A 15,665-nucleotide genomic window follows, 5' to 3' on the forward strand; every position below is an offset into this window, starting at 1 on the left:
ACTTGGTTGAGACCACAGTGGGATTTTGTGATTCAGGGTTATACAGCAATTAGGAATAATAGGGAAACTGGAAGAGGTGGGGGTGTAGCAACATTTGTGTGGGATGGGATGAGGTTTAAGATTTGTAAATAAGGGAAAAAAACATGTCTATAACCACAAGTCTATAGTTATCAAAATCTGGACAGGGAAAGATGAATTAAAATAGACAGCTATTATAATCCATGTAATAGATTTAGAACTGACATGTTAGAGATTGTGGGTTGGCAAACACAGGGTAAAGAGGTGTGGCGTGGGGAATTCAGTAGGCATAGCACATTATGGGGGTGTGATAGAATGGCTTAATTATAGAAGAATTCATAGCGGATAGGGGTCTAGTGTGTGTGATTTATGGAAGAGGCACCAGGTTTAATAATACACAAAACACAGAAAGTGCAATCGACTTGACTCAAATGGAATTGAAGGCATCACATCATGGGAGGTGTTTAATAAGTCACCAGTGGGTAGTGATCATTATCCAATTAGAACTAAGGTGGGAGTAGAAGTGCAGCAAGAGGATAATAATAATAGTAATAAGGATACCAATATGGAAATTAGACAAAGCTAATTGGGATTTTTTTCTTCCACAAATTTAGTTGGAGAAGGTGTGAGTAGATGGGCATGAGTTCAATAAAGGGTTGACTACCAAAAGGTGTAGGATGCAGAAGGAAAAAAAGTATACCATGGTGGGATGGGAATTATAGGGATGCTATTAAAAGAAGGAACAGGGCTTTTAGACAGTTAATAAAGCACTATTCATCAGACAATGTAATTGAATACAAAAGATCACAGGCAGCAGTTAGGAAAGTTATAAGAAAAGCTAAACTGACTTTTTGGAGACAATACTGCAATACTATAGAGAGAGAGAGAGACACAATTGTCAGACATATGGGGAATGATCAGAAGGATGAGTGGAATTAAAAGGAACATAGCAATCCCAGTATTAACAAGCAATAAGAAGGTAGCAATCATCTATAAAGAAAAGGCAGAATTCCTGGCAGAAACGTTGGTGAAGATTCATAGCTCATCAAATTTGTCAGCCAATGGGGCGGCTGTAGCTCAGGAGGCAGAGCAGGTCGTCTAGTAATTGGAAGGTCGCTGGTTCGAATCCCTGGATCCCCCAAGTGCATGTCGAAGTGTCCTTAAGCAAGATACTGACCCCCAATTGCTCCTGATGAGCAGTTGGCAACTTGCATGGCAGCCTTTGCCTTAGTGTGTGAATGGGTAAATGTGACAAGTATTGTAATGTGCTTTGAGCTTTGAGCAGTCAGTATACTGGAAAAGCACTATAGAAATTCAAGTCCATTTAGCTAATGCCAGGCTGTGTAGGTACAACACTCTTTTGGAGAACCCAGGTGTGAATGTAAGTAAAGAACAGAACAGAACAACAAAATGCTTAGATCTGCCATTCAGTTTGTGGTGATTGTCTAAAATTACATTGCTTATAAAAAAAGAAATATTATCTACGTTCCTTTTCACTCACCTCCACATACCCACTAGCCCTGTCAATCTGATCTGATCTGGCTCCGATTCACCTGCTTCCCGGTACGGCCCTTATGTTTTACTTTTGTTTGAGCCACGAAGTGCAGTAGGAAAGGAAATAAACCGAGTCCTCCACTCCGTCAGCCTGCCCCAGGCATTTTGCACCGTAAAAAATCCTCATGTTTGATCATGAATGGATTAATTAATGAATGAAAACAGTCTCTGGAGACCTGACTAAAAGCAAACCATTGGTACCCGTGAGTCAGCGGAAGCCTGGTTATCCCTTGTTTTGTTTTATTTGTGTCTTTCTTTTTTGTCTTCTTGGTTTCTTTTTTGTTTATGAATGAACTGAACTGAAGTGAAATGACAGTAATTGCTGGGAAATCCCGAAGCGGAGTAATTTTTATTTATGAATGAACTGAACTGGAGTGAACTGACTAGATTACCGGGAAATCCGAAGTGGAGTATTTTTGTGTGGACTGACCTGAACCTAACTTAGATTTTTTCCTTTTGTTTGTCGAATATAACTATTTTTGAACTTGAATTGGTGGTGGGGTTGAATTTACTGAAATTGTGTGTTTTATTCACCTGCTCTGCGGTTGTTTACCACTGTGTTCTATGTTTAAGAAATGCATTCAGGGGTATGTGTGTTTTGAGCATGTGTCCTTTGTGGGGTTTGATGTGGATAATTGCTTTAAATTTGATCAAACCGCTATAAGTTTGACAGAATTAAAGGGGGCAATTTTTAGATTCACAACAATAAACAACAATGTTAGCTCACATGGAAGACAATTCACTCCTTACAGTATAAGCCTTATTCAATAAAATTTGGAACACAGGATTGGAAACAATCAATCATTGTGCCTATCTTAAAACCCGGTAACAACCCATCAGATCCTTCAAGTTATAGACCAATAGCACTTACCTCACAATTAGGAAAAACTATAGACGAATGATACCTGAAAGAATAACATATTATCTCGAAAGCAAAGAACTTTTCTCTCCTTTTCAGAGCGCATTTTGAAAAGGAAGAAATACAATGGACCCCATCTTATGCTTAGAGAAAGCTCAAGCCAACAAAGAAATAGTTGTAGCTGTATTTTTTGATATTGAAAAAGGATATGACAAGTTAGGAGTTGGTAGCAGGTTAAATAACTGGGTATTGGATTTTCTATTTGGAAGGACAATAGAGGTAAGGGTAGGGACAGAGTATTCTAAAGTTCATCAAGTAGAGAACAGGGTAGTGTCCGCAGTCCAGTGTTGTATAATATTACGATTAATGATGTGTTTGAGCAGAGTGATAGAGGGATAGGGAAAGTGTTATTTGCGGATGACGGGGCCTTATGGATAACGATGCGTAATTTAGAGTTTTGTTTTTTTTTTAATGCAGGCTGCAGTTGATTAGGTGGAGGAGCATAACATTTATAATTACCTTATAATAAAAGATTCACTATTATTTCACAATAAACAACACAGTGTGTGCATCAGGACGGGTAGGCCTCTACTTTGATTCATGATTCATTTATCCTTCTTAGTAGCTATCAGTGTCATTATCTAGCGTGTTAAGCCAGCGTTGCTTTATTTCAAAATAGCTAGCAAGCTAATACAAATGAAACGTCTTCACACAAAACAACATTTAAAAAAAGATGACATAATGTTACCTTTATATTGAGACTTCTTCTTCTTCTTCTCTTTTCTTCTCTTTCGGTATCGTGCACCCGAGGGCTTTGACGGCCGTTTCATCTCACAAAATAAAAAAACATAACCTGTCTGTCACTTGATGTGACACCTATCTGACCTTCTGAGGTGCACAGCCAATGACCACACATCACGTGACTCAGCCCCACACGTGAGAAACATGTAATTGTTTATCTGTTTCTTTATTTTGTTAATATTTATTATTTTCAAGACAGAACACAAAGGGAGGGTGCCAATGCCCCTCGCTCACCGTGTCCGACCACCACTTTGTCGCTTTCTCTCTCCCCTTGAAGTCCACTGCTTTCCTCACCCCTTGCACAGTCACCTAAAAATCAACCTGAAATCCCTCTCTCCCTCCACTCTCTCCTCACTACCATCCACAGAACAATTCTCTCTACTGTCCACCGAGGAAGCCTCCTCCACTCTGTTATCCTCCCTCCTCTTCTTTAAACGCTCTCTGTCCCCTCACCTCCCGACCAGCACGATCACCTCCCCCCCTCCCTGGCTGTCTAAATTGCTGCGAACCAACAGATCGGTGTTATGAGCAGCACAGAGAAAATGGAAAAAAATCACATCATCCTGATGACCTTGCTCACTACCACCACCTTCTCTCTGACTTCCCATCAACTGTTTCAGCAGCCAAATCTGCCTTCTACCTGTCAAAAATCAACTCCTCTGCCTCCAACCCCAGGAAACTATTCTCCATATTCTCTTCGCTCCTCACCCCTCCCCCTCCCTCACTGCTGATGACTTTGCAACTTACTTTACCAAGAAAGTAAAAGACATCAGCTCCTCATTTACTCCTATGCCCTTCCAGAAAGCACCTCCTCCAACCCTCACCTATGACAGCCTTACCTGCTTCAGCCCTCTCTCCCCTGAAGATGTTCACACACTAGTGACGTCTAACCGTGCCACGACCTGTTCCCTTGGCCCAATTCCCTCCTCTCTTCTCCAAAACATCTCACACGACATCTTGCCTTTCCTTACCACCCTGATCAACTCCTCCCTCACTTCAGGCCATATTCCAGCTCCTTTCAAGACAGCTATAGTAAAGCCACTCCTAAAGAAACCCACCCTTGACTCAGCTGACATCCAAAACTACAGACCTGTATCTCTTCTTTCATTCCTCTCTAAAACCCTGGAATGTGCCATCTGCAACTAACTGTCCTCCTACCTTTCACAAAACGACCTCCTTGACCGTAATCAGTCAGGCTTCAGGACTGCTCACTCCAGTGAGACGGCCCTCCTCACAGTGAAGGCCGTCCCCGGCAGCTGTGTCTCTGTTGGACAGGTAATGAGCCAGTTTGTTTTGTTGGGGGAATGTATTATTACCCTGCATTATATAGTCAACATAGCTAACGTTAGCTCCTTATGTTGCTGTCGTATGTATTAGCCCAATACTAACATCATTAGCATTGTTAGCTTGTAGCTAACGTTAGCAAGCTAGCTATGATAGACTACTGCTGTATGAAACACATTTATGTGTAACATCACGTACTGTGGATCTGATTCATATAGCAGTGTTCACACATGCACTGTTACCCTGGGCTGTTTGGGCATTAGCCAGACGAGCTGTGTGTGAGAGGTCGACTAATTCTTGTGTGCTACACGTGTGAAAGGCCAAGTCCACTGTTCAGAGGTCCTGGGAAGATTACATATATCTGCGAGTATAGTTTGCATTGTATTTGTGAGCCGCTGTTGTTAGATGATATTTATATGACATTCATTCATATAGCCTTTGAACTAGACGTTTTAAAAATGTGCTGATGTTGCCTATTTCTGTGTCCTATAGTTATGAGAGGGACACATCAACTTCCAGTCTTGAAGCGTCAGTTCACAGCAGAACCATGCCCTGATGTTTCCACTATTTCTGCAGAGTCTCTCTCAGACTTTATCAGACCACTGTTATTCATGTAATATGTGTCTTTGATGGATACATTTCATAGATACATTTGTCCTTCTTTCATATGAAGTTGGTTTGCTTTCTGTGCGTGAATGTGCTCCTTAGCAGGGAAACAATACAAAAATAAATGGCATCAACTCATTAGCTGTGCCAGGAAAATGCTTCAAGTACTGGTCCTCGCAGTCACGTGTTAGCCTACTGCTTGAGACTATTGCATATTAGTAAGACATTTTTTAAAAGAAAATAGACTTTGCATTTCAATTCATGATTTGACTGTCAGCTGACCACAGTAGAATGTGGGAAACACAGAAAGCACCTGACAATCCCTATAAATAATCGCTTGCCACCCATCACATAAGCATCCCATCACCCACCTAACTCCAGACATTCTTTTTTTTTTTACATAGCAATAGTCCTGTGTTGTCTTTGACAGAATCAATCACATTTTTATGCCCCATAAACACATTTAGTTCTCCATCCTTATCCAGTTTTCTGTAAGTATTATAATTTTTGCAGAGATGATGGAACTCCTTTCTCTTAGGCCAAGTACTCCAAGGTGTACAACAAAAAGTCCAGCAAGTAGAGCTTGTACACACTATTGTCAAAATGCATAGAAAAAAATAATGAGAATGTGAAACTATGTAAATTGCTCTGAAAGTGACATTTTGCTAACCCCCCAAAACCTAGAATTGGTAAATATGAAATGACTGTAAATTGCACAATTCTGATGTAACAGAGGCTATTTCTGGTTGTTTTCAAGAACATTGTCACTGCATAAAATGCAACTCAAGTTGTGGTGTTATAATGAATTAAATAATTTCAAGGTCCTTGAAATGCTATATTTACTGTCAGATAAGTATAGTATGCGCTATTCTTTCTACAGGACAATCACTGCCAAAACAGTAGAGGATTGAGACAGCACCGACATCAACAGCCTAATCTGTTGGCCAACACTGATCTGTGTTTATAATTAGTCAAGAAACCTCTGGATGTCCTTCCTCTATATAGTTGTTTATGCTAATTGTACTGTATATTGTCTAAATGATAAAAGGTCTACTATTTTTGTAGTGTTATTTATTTACATGTGTTCCAAAAAATGGAAAGAACTGTAATGGGATGGTTGTTTATGCTGGAAGTGTGAAGAAAAGGCGTTTATCATTTTCAAGACGTTATTCAAACAAGTTAGAGATACTGCAAAACAAGGAGTAAATACAGAATGACAAATAAATAGGTGTCAGGCAGAGTTCCAGCACTTGATGTGATTACTCCACACTAGTCCTTGAATTCTGGCCTGTAAAGCAACAGATGAGCAACATGATTAGATATTTTAATGGAACAGAGCTCGACTGTCCACAGCATACTGTAAACATATACATTTTAAATGGTCAATACTTTAGACATTCCTGGACAAAACTGTACAGATGTCCGAATTTATATAACATTGTTTTGAAGTACCAGCCCTTTATCTTTCTTTACATTTCTCTACTTACTGTGTTTATTGTTATGTACCAAAACACAAATTCAAATGGTGAAAAACTGCTTGGCAAAAAATGAGATTCTGATTAGGGCACTTGTGTGTCCAAGTTATATGCCTGGTCAATATACTGTACAAACACAAATAGTTGTAGGTGGTGTTTATCAGGAAAAAAAGCACCAGCAATGTTCTACTTTAGATGCTGACCTGCTCATGTGCTCACTGCTGGTTGCCCTCCCGTCATCCTCTGACAGGATGATGTCCTTCGCTCTGGTGTGTCTTCGTCATCAGAGTCAACTATGCTCTCATTGTGGAAGCTCTAACATGCAAAACATCATATCCTCATGAGTTCAATACAATATTCACGTTCGTCTGTGAATCACTGAGGGAAACAAAAAAATAAAACATATAGGCCCACCACTAATCTTGACATTTTAGCTTTGCCACTTCTTCTTTTTTTTTTTTTTTTGAATATAAATTTTTTTTTCAAGCACAAAGTTACTGAAATGAACTCACAATGACAGGACAATAGAAAGTGGAAAAAAAAAAAAAAAAAAAAAAAATAATAATAATAATAATAATAATAATAATAATAATAGTAATAAATGAATAAATAAAATACATTATGCAATAATCGAAGATACAGAAAAAAACAAAGGGTAGCATCACTGCTCATACATCATGCCAAGCCATCTCGAATGCAGGGAAATTAGTCAACCTGGTGTGCTGGTAGATTTTCCATATAAATTAAAAATGGTTGCCATATTTTGTAAAAAAGTGGTACTTCTTTTCTGCATCCAATAAATTATTTTCTCTACGGGCAAGCTATTGATTTCACAAAGCCACATTTTAATTGGAAGGGGGGCGTCTGATTTCCACTTTATTGCAATACATTTCTTAGCAATTGTCAAAAGGATTTCTGTAAGTTTCTTAGCATAATTTGTCTCAAGATTGGAATTAGTAAAGTTCCCTAGTAAACAAATTTCAGGGTCCAGTGGAAACGTAACCCCGTGGATGTTTGATAGAGTTTCACAAACCCCCTGCCAAAACCCCTGCAGTTTAGAACACTGCCAGGTAGAATGAAGGAATGTTCCTTCCTCCGTGCCACATCTAAAACAAAGAGGTGATATATTGGAGTTGTATTTATGTAATTTATGTGGGGTAATATACAGCTGATGCAGGAAGTTGAATTGTATCAGCCTATACCTAGCATTTAAAGTAGAGGTGACCCCATCTCTGCACAAGTTCCTCCATAACTGCTCCTCAGTAGTTATTCCCAGGTCCTTCTCCCATTTAATCCTTAATCATTCCATATCTGGTATTGATAAAGTCGACATAAGAGCTGTATACACCCTTGAGATAGTTCTAAATAATGGTTGGCCAGCATGACACAGATGCTCAACTGGAGACGTGGGAGGTAAATTCCAATCTCCTTTTTGATTGGCTCTAATAAAGTCACATAACTGGAGATAACTAAGGAAATCATTAGTTGTCAAACTGTACTTTTCTTTTAACTGTTCTAGAGACATAAAACTTGTCTTGATAGCAGTGTTCTAGGTGGCAAATACCTTTCTCCTGCCAAGATCTAAAGTTGCCACTCTGAAGGATCATTGGTAGTAATCTATTTCCCCATAATGGAGTTTTAGGAGAAAGAAATCCTTCTATCTTAAAGAGTTTATACCAAACTTGGATTGAATGGATGATTAAAGGATAATCAGTTGCAGTTTTGATTGTTTTTTTTATCCCATTTATACAATAAATTTGTTGGTGTCTCCTCTTTCATCTCTATCCTTTCAATATTGAGCCATGAAGGAGGAGGGCCCGTGTCAAACATATATTAGGATTGCTTCTAATGGCCTCCGCCAGGGGCTCAATGGCAAGCACAAAGAGGGCGGGGCTAGCTGGATCCTCCTGTCTGTTGCCTCTATAAAGCCAGAATGAGCCAGATGTGATCCCGTTTGAAATAACCCTAGCCTGGGGGGATCTGTAAAGAGATTTTATCAAATCAATAAACCCAGCACCGAAACCAAATTTCTTCAGAACGCAAAATAGATACGACCATTCAACCGTATCCAAAGCGTTTTCGGCATCAAGTGAGACAGCCATACTTGGTATCTTATTTTTGTCAGCAAGATGTATTATGTTAAACAAACACCTTAAATTATTAGTGGACAGTCTATTTATAATAAACCCTGTTTGATCCAGGTTGACAAGCAGGGGAAGACACATTTCTAATCTTTTAGCTATCATTTTAGTAACTAATTTATAATCTGTGTTGAGGAGTGAGATTGGTCTATAAGAGGAACATTTTTGAGGATCTTTCCCTTTTTTGTGGATAACTGTAATAACAGCTTGGAGGTGCTCGAGCAAAGCAGGACATACGGGTGTCCGTCTTGCTTTGCTCGAGCACCTCCATCAACAGTGGTATAAGAAGGTCTTGGAATTCTTTATAAAATTCAGATGGAAAGCCATCATCCCCAGGTGATTTATTTACAGGAAGTGATTTAATAGTGTCCAACAATTCAGCACTAGAAAAGGGCTTCTCCACACTCTCCCTGTCTTCCTCTGATAAACATGGCAAGTCAATGGAGGATAAGAAAGACTCCATTTTAGATAAATCTCCATGAGATTGTGATGTATAAAGGTCCATATAATACTTTTTAAAGGCCTCATTAATTTCAGTTGGATTATAAATTATAACTTTGGATGGTGTTTCTATAGCATTAATTGTTTGTTTACTTTCCTCAGTTTTAAGTTGCCATGCTAGCACTTTATGTGCTTTTTCCCCCAAGTTCATAGAATTGTTGTTTTTGGTCCTAGTTATTGCCCTCTCTGCTTGATATGTATTTATAGTGTCGTATTTTAATTTCAGATTTACCAATTCTCTGCATATGTTCTTATTTGGGGCATTTTGGTATGTTTTCTCAAGTGCATGAATTTGTAGTTCCAGAGTATTAAGCTCAGCGCTGTGTTTCTTCTTTAACCCTTTTGTATAGGATATAATTTGGCCCCTCAGAAAGGCTTTTAATGTGTCCCAAAAAATGAAAATATTAGGAGCAGATGATCTATTTGTTAAAGTGAAAAAGTCAATCTGTTCTCTGATGACAGTGCAGAATTTGGGTTGTTTAAAAAGTGTAGGGTTAAGCCTCCATCTGTACATTTCAGTTACCCTGTCAGGAATGGATACAGACAGCACCAAAGGAGAGTGATCAGCACTAAGCAGTCTCGGAAGGTATTCAATGTCTATCACTCTATGAAATATTTGACTAGAAATCAAAAAATTATCTATACGGGTATGACAGTTGTGAGGGTGCGAATACAATGAATAGCCTCTATCCTGTGGATGCATCTGCCTCCAGACATCGATTAAGTCTCTCATGAAAGAAATCGTGGTTTTAGCTGATTTGGTGAGAAGACAGGGTCTATCAGAAGATCCATCTAGCACAGTATCTAAACAGAAGTTTAAATCTCCTCCTACCAAATGAAACCCAGGCACTTGGGAGACCTGAAGAAAGACCTCCTGCATAAATACATGATCGTCAAAATTAGGTGCATAAATGTTCATAAAGGTCCAGGATTCTGAATACATCTGCCCTTGTACCATTATATATCTACCTGAAGGGTCAGATACAGTTTTAGTAGCAACAAAGGGGACATTTTTATGCAGCAAAATCGTTGTTCCTCTCGACTTTGAACTAAATGATGAAAAGAAAACTTGACCCACCCAATCTCTTCTCAGCTTTTTATGCTCGCTGTCTGTTAGGTGTGTTTCTTGTAGGTAAACAATGTCAGGTTGTAATTTTTTGAGGCAAGTATAGACTCTTTTTCTTTTGATAGGGCTATTCAATCCTTTGACATTAAATGTTACAAATTTCAATGGACTTGAACATGAACTTAAGTTGTACTGAATAGTAACTGAACTATTATCCCTTTTATCTAAGTAACCAACCAATGCTACTATGGAGAAAAGATGTCTCTCTCTCTGATAGGTAGAAATAAAGATACATTTGACCAAACAAAAAACAAACAAACAAACAAAAACATATAACATATACACCACTCTTCTCGATTGCCAGTCTACCATCCTGACAACCAAATGTGAACCTAGTGTGAAGAATCTAAGGTGCTCGCCTTTCCTTCCTCCCTAAACTCAGACATGAACTGAACCTGCAAGCTCTCATAACATTTCTAAAAGTGTTTAAACAAATGCTATTATATCCCACTTGTGGAAGACATTTCAGCCCATAGAGATACATTCCCTGGCCGCCCAGATGGATGGATGATTATAGATTATAATAAAATAATAAAATGAACTGTAAGTAATAACATGTTCAATTATTAACTAATCAAATACCTTTATACTTATAGATGTACTCACCGGCACCCTGGTACAAAACCAAAATAAAAGAGACAAATAAAATATGAAAATGAAATCATAGTTGGTTAGAAGGACCAGTCCGGTTCACTCTAATGCCAGGGGGCTAGAGACTAATGTCAATCCAATTCACTTGTCTCAGGGGCAGTGGCCCTGAGCACTGTCGAAAAAGCGGGTTCCTCCGGCGTCTGGCTGGACCTTCAGGCGTGCAGGATAGATGAAGTAGCAGGCGATGTTTCTCACTTTAATCGCTTGTAGTGCAGGGACGAGCTGTTTAGGGCGTTTGGCTAATTCCGGGCACATATCGAGGAAGAAGCTAATTTTCATGTTGTTGTAGCAGATATTCCCCCTCTTCTTGGCTAGGGCCAGTATTTTTTCTCGATCTTGAAACCGAAGTAGACGGATCAAAACAGGTCTGGGGCTGAGACGAGGAGGCTAACCTGGTCTAGGCTCCGTAATCACGGTCCTGTGTGCTCGTTCGATTTCAACCTCCAGCCGCGGCACTGTTGCGTCTGAGTCGTCGGCCCCCAGAACTGCCGGTATCAAGTCTGTGAAGAATTTCACAGGGTCCATGCCCTCAGTGCCTTCTTTTAGTCCCACAACACAAACATTATTCCTTCTGCTGTGATTTTCGAGCTGGACGATTTTTCTTTTGAGGAATTCGTTGTCCCTTTTTAGCTGCTTTGTCAGCTGTTTAATCTCACTTACTGCGTCCTCTGTGTCACTGATACGGTTCTCAGCCTCTGTTACCCTCGTTAGCACGTTATCCAAAGTAGCCTTCACTCCATTGATCGAAGTTTGGAGTTGTCAATTTTCTCCGAGAGAGACTTCTTTAACTCATGAATTTCCCTGAGCGCAACGTGGATTGAGAATCCTCAAATTTGCACAGTGTTGAATTCACATTGTCCGCTGCCATGCCTGTCTCACTTCGGCTAGTGTTAGCTTTAGGAGACACAACTCCTTCTTTGCTAGCAACAGTTTTGTCGTCTTTCTTATCTTTCTTTGTTTCGAAGTCGAGCATCTATTTCACATCAACTGCCCTATATGTTATATTTACCCACTCTAATGTCCATGGTTTAATTTAGCATTGTTTTATGTTAAGTTATAGGATAAGCTCAGTTCAGGCATGTCTGCTCAGCTACAAGGCATCCCAGAATCCAGCTTTGCCATTTCTAATGTAACCATAGCCAGCTTACATCGACATTTACATTTACATTTAGCAGACGCTTTTGTCCAAAGCGACTTACAATAAGTACATTTGTCACAAGAAAGAAACCACAACATATCAGTGTCGATAAAGTAGAAAAGAAAAAAATAGGCTGGGAGTCCAGCCAAGAGCGAGTTGCAGTAGTCCAGGCAGGAGATGACCAGCATTTGGACCAGGAGTTGCGTTGCATTCTTTGTGAGGAAAGACCGGATCCTGCAGATGTTGTAGAGGGCAAATCTGCAGGATCGGGCCACCGCGGTGATGTTGGGGGTGCAGGATAGTCCGTTCGCCGAGGATTACGCCCAGGTTCCACGCAATCGATGAAGGCAATACTGTGACTTCCTCGACAGTGACTGACAGGTCCATGTGAGGGCAGTCTTTCCCAAGGATGAAGAGGAGTTCAGTTTTACTAAGGTTGACCTTGAGGTGATGCGTAGTTGTCCAAGCGGAGATGTCTGCCAGACATTCCGAGATGCGTGTTGCAACGTGGGTATTGGAGGATGGGGGAAAAGAGAGGAACAGTTGGGTTTCATCTGCATAACAGTAGTAAGAGAATCCATGTGATGTGATTGCAGAGCCTAGTGATCTAGTGTATAGTGAAAACAGAAGTGGTCCTAGTACTGAGCCTTGAGGGGCACCAGTTTCCGGAAAGCAGGGTTTGGACAAGGAGCCATTCCATGTGACCTGAAAGGTGCGATTTGTCAGGTATGATGTCTCAGTCACTGTGAGGAGGGCCGTCTCAGTGGAGTGAGCGGTCCTGAAGCCTGACTGATTAGGGTCAAGGAGGTCATTTTATGAAAGATAGAAGGACAGTTGGTTGTAGACGGCACATTCCAGGGTTTTAGAGAGGAATGAGAGAAGAGATACAGGTCTGTAGTTTCTGATGTCAGCCGAGTCTAGGGTGGGTTTCTTTAGGAGTGGCTTTACTGTAGCTGTCTTGAAAGGAGCTGGAATAGGAAGAAGAGAGGAGGGAATCGGGTCAAGGGAACAGGTGGTGGCACGGTTAGACGTCACTAGCGTGTGAACATCTTCAGGGGAGAGAAAGCTGAAGCAGGTAAGGCCGTCATAGGTGAGGGATGGGGAGGTGCTTTCTGGAAGGGCATAGGAGTAAATGGAGCTGATGTGTTTTACTTTCTTGGTAAAGAAAGTAAAAGGGGGGGGGGGGGGGACAGAAAGTGTTTAAAGAGGAGGAGAGGGAGGATAACAGAGTGGAGGAGGCTTCCTCAGTGGACATTAGAGAGAATACTTCTGTAGATGGTAGTGAGGAAAGAACAGTTGAGGAGAGAGTGCAGCTGTTGCTAGCTAACCAGCACTGAGTTACAACATCAAAATACAATTTCAAAACAATGTCTGAATGCTAACAAAGCTAGCTTAACAGCTATCAGTGCTAGCAATGGCTATATTGGTTGTTTACGTTCAATTTGATAATATTAGGTGTTTACTTACAGGTGAATGAGACATGAGTTAGCTACTTGTTGTTTGATGTTGTGATGAAAACGATGCACTGGTACTCTTCTTCCCACAGCTCGTGAGGACTCGGACTCTGACGGTGGTATTCGGCAGTTGTCGGACAGTGCGCGTTCATGGTTTGGGGGGAGTGGCTTTGGAGAGAGGCCTGAGTGCAGGGGGCGGGTTTTACTGGCTGGATACTTTCAAAATCAACCTGGGCTTGACGGATTTTCCAATTTACCGACCCCAGCTTAAATGCCTACATAAATGTATCCAGAAATATGATTCTAAAGTAAATTCGTACTGAAACTATTTTCATGATATTTCTCAAAGAGATTATGTTGATGAGATCACACCATACTCATGTAATTAGGAAAATTACATCCATATATGGTGTACCATTGCCGCCCACTGGCCATTTGTGGTATTTCTGGTTGAACACACAAAATCCTCTGAGTAGCATGTTAATAACTATTACTACTATTAATATAGTTATTTTAAAGTTTTTAACATGCTCATACAACCCTTAAGTTATTTACCTTTCAGTTATTCAGTATAGTTTAAAAGTAAAAACCAGGGTTTCCTCTATAAACATGGAATACAAGTTTGTTGCACTTTTCTTGTTAAACACTACTTTTGATGGCAGCTTTGGTGTCCCCCTCAGGAATTGCTCTTGAGAAAATGTCCTGTTTGTTGTCCTCCCCAATAATGAAGTGAGATATCTGCCCTTGTGTTCTGGGTTATACTATGGGTGAAGGGTAGGCAAAAATAAGCCTTTGGCTTCAGCTGATTCCTTTTTCAGTTATTGACTGAGAAATTTGTGTGAAATAATTTTACTATCTTATAATGTATGTAACCAAAATAAAAAATCATTCATTCATTCAACCTCAGACTACAGCGGCGGCACAGCAGTGCAGCAGAGTAGATAGACAGACTATGATCGGGGTCCAAGAGAAAGGGGGGGTATCCTTTCAGAGGATATTCAGTGTCCAAAGATTTTGAAATTATTCACAATCAAATCTTAATCTTTTCAGGCCTGGCACTTTTTTGTCTCCAGGTCTATATTTATAATTATTTATGCTTGGCCTGCTTTTAAATTACTCTAACAATGGTAGCCTTGGTTGCAAGATTTGTCACACAACTGCAAAGCCACTTATGCCACTCTGAATGTAAATGGGCATCCACAGAAAGATTAAAAACCTCTTTTGTCTCTTCTTGCTGTAGGTATCCGCCCCTACAAGTGTGAGCTGTGTGAGAAAGCCTTCACACAACGTTGCTCTCTGGAGTCCCATATGAGGAAGATTCATGGCGTCCACCAACAGTATGCTTACCGTCAGAGACGCTCCAAGATCTTTGTGTGTGAGGATTGTGGTTACACCTCAAGCCGCCCTGATGAGTACTTCCTCCATGTGAGACAGTGTCATCCCAGCAGTCCTGTCCTACGCAGGTACTACCGCCGCCAGGCCAATGAGAACAGCAGCTTCGTATCAGCAGACTGTAAACTCAACCCCTATTTGCAGTACTCATCCCCTACATATTACATGTAGGGCTCCTTCAATCTCTGAACTACATTATATAATAGCTGCTCTATGAGCAATTCATAAATGGATACAACCTTTGTTAGTTTTATTAAAGTATTCAAATGTGTAACATTTGGGCCATGCATGCACCTTTTCTGTGGTCTTCATCAGTTTCTGCTTTAAATGATTGGTTTTAACACGTTAACTTTTCATACCACTGTTTTTATTTTTATTTTTTTATATATACAGCATGTTTACTGTTGAAATAAAAATGATGGATCACAATGTATTCTTAATGTTTTGTTGTTTCATTTCATATGCATTTTTGCCAAATTCAGCTGATTGTTTTTTTTGTTTGTTTGTTCACAATTGACCACTCATGCACATGTATGTTTGGAGTGGACTGTTGCACTGGCCTGGCCATCAAGCTAAATTTTGGGTTTGTTGTCTTGCTCAAGGACAAAATGTGGACAGGAAAATTGAATCACCAATCCTGTAAATATTTAAAGGCAGCAAAGGTG

General features: G+C 40.1%; 1 protein-coding gene across 1 annotated transcript in view; it reads left to right on the forward strand.

The window, feature by feature from the left end:
- The window catches only part of LOC141007363 (putative transcription factor ovo-like protein 3), a 38,802-nt gene extending 23,631 nt beyond the window's left edge, over positions 1–15,171 (forward strand). The window contains exon 4 of the mRNA XM_073479719.1: positions 14,849–15,171. Within this exon, the coding sequence (XP_073335820.1) occupies positions 14,849–15,171 (323 nt within the window). The remainder of the gene's footprint in view (positions 1–14,848) is intronic.
- Positions 15,172–15,665: the final 494 nt, after the last annotated feature.

This window comes from Pagrus major, chromosome 13, assembly GCF_040436345.1.
Source record: "Pagrus major chromosome 13, Pma_NU_1.0".
NCBI lineage: Eukaryota > Metazoa > Chordata > Actinopteri > Spariformes > Sparidae > Pagrus > Pagrus major.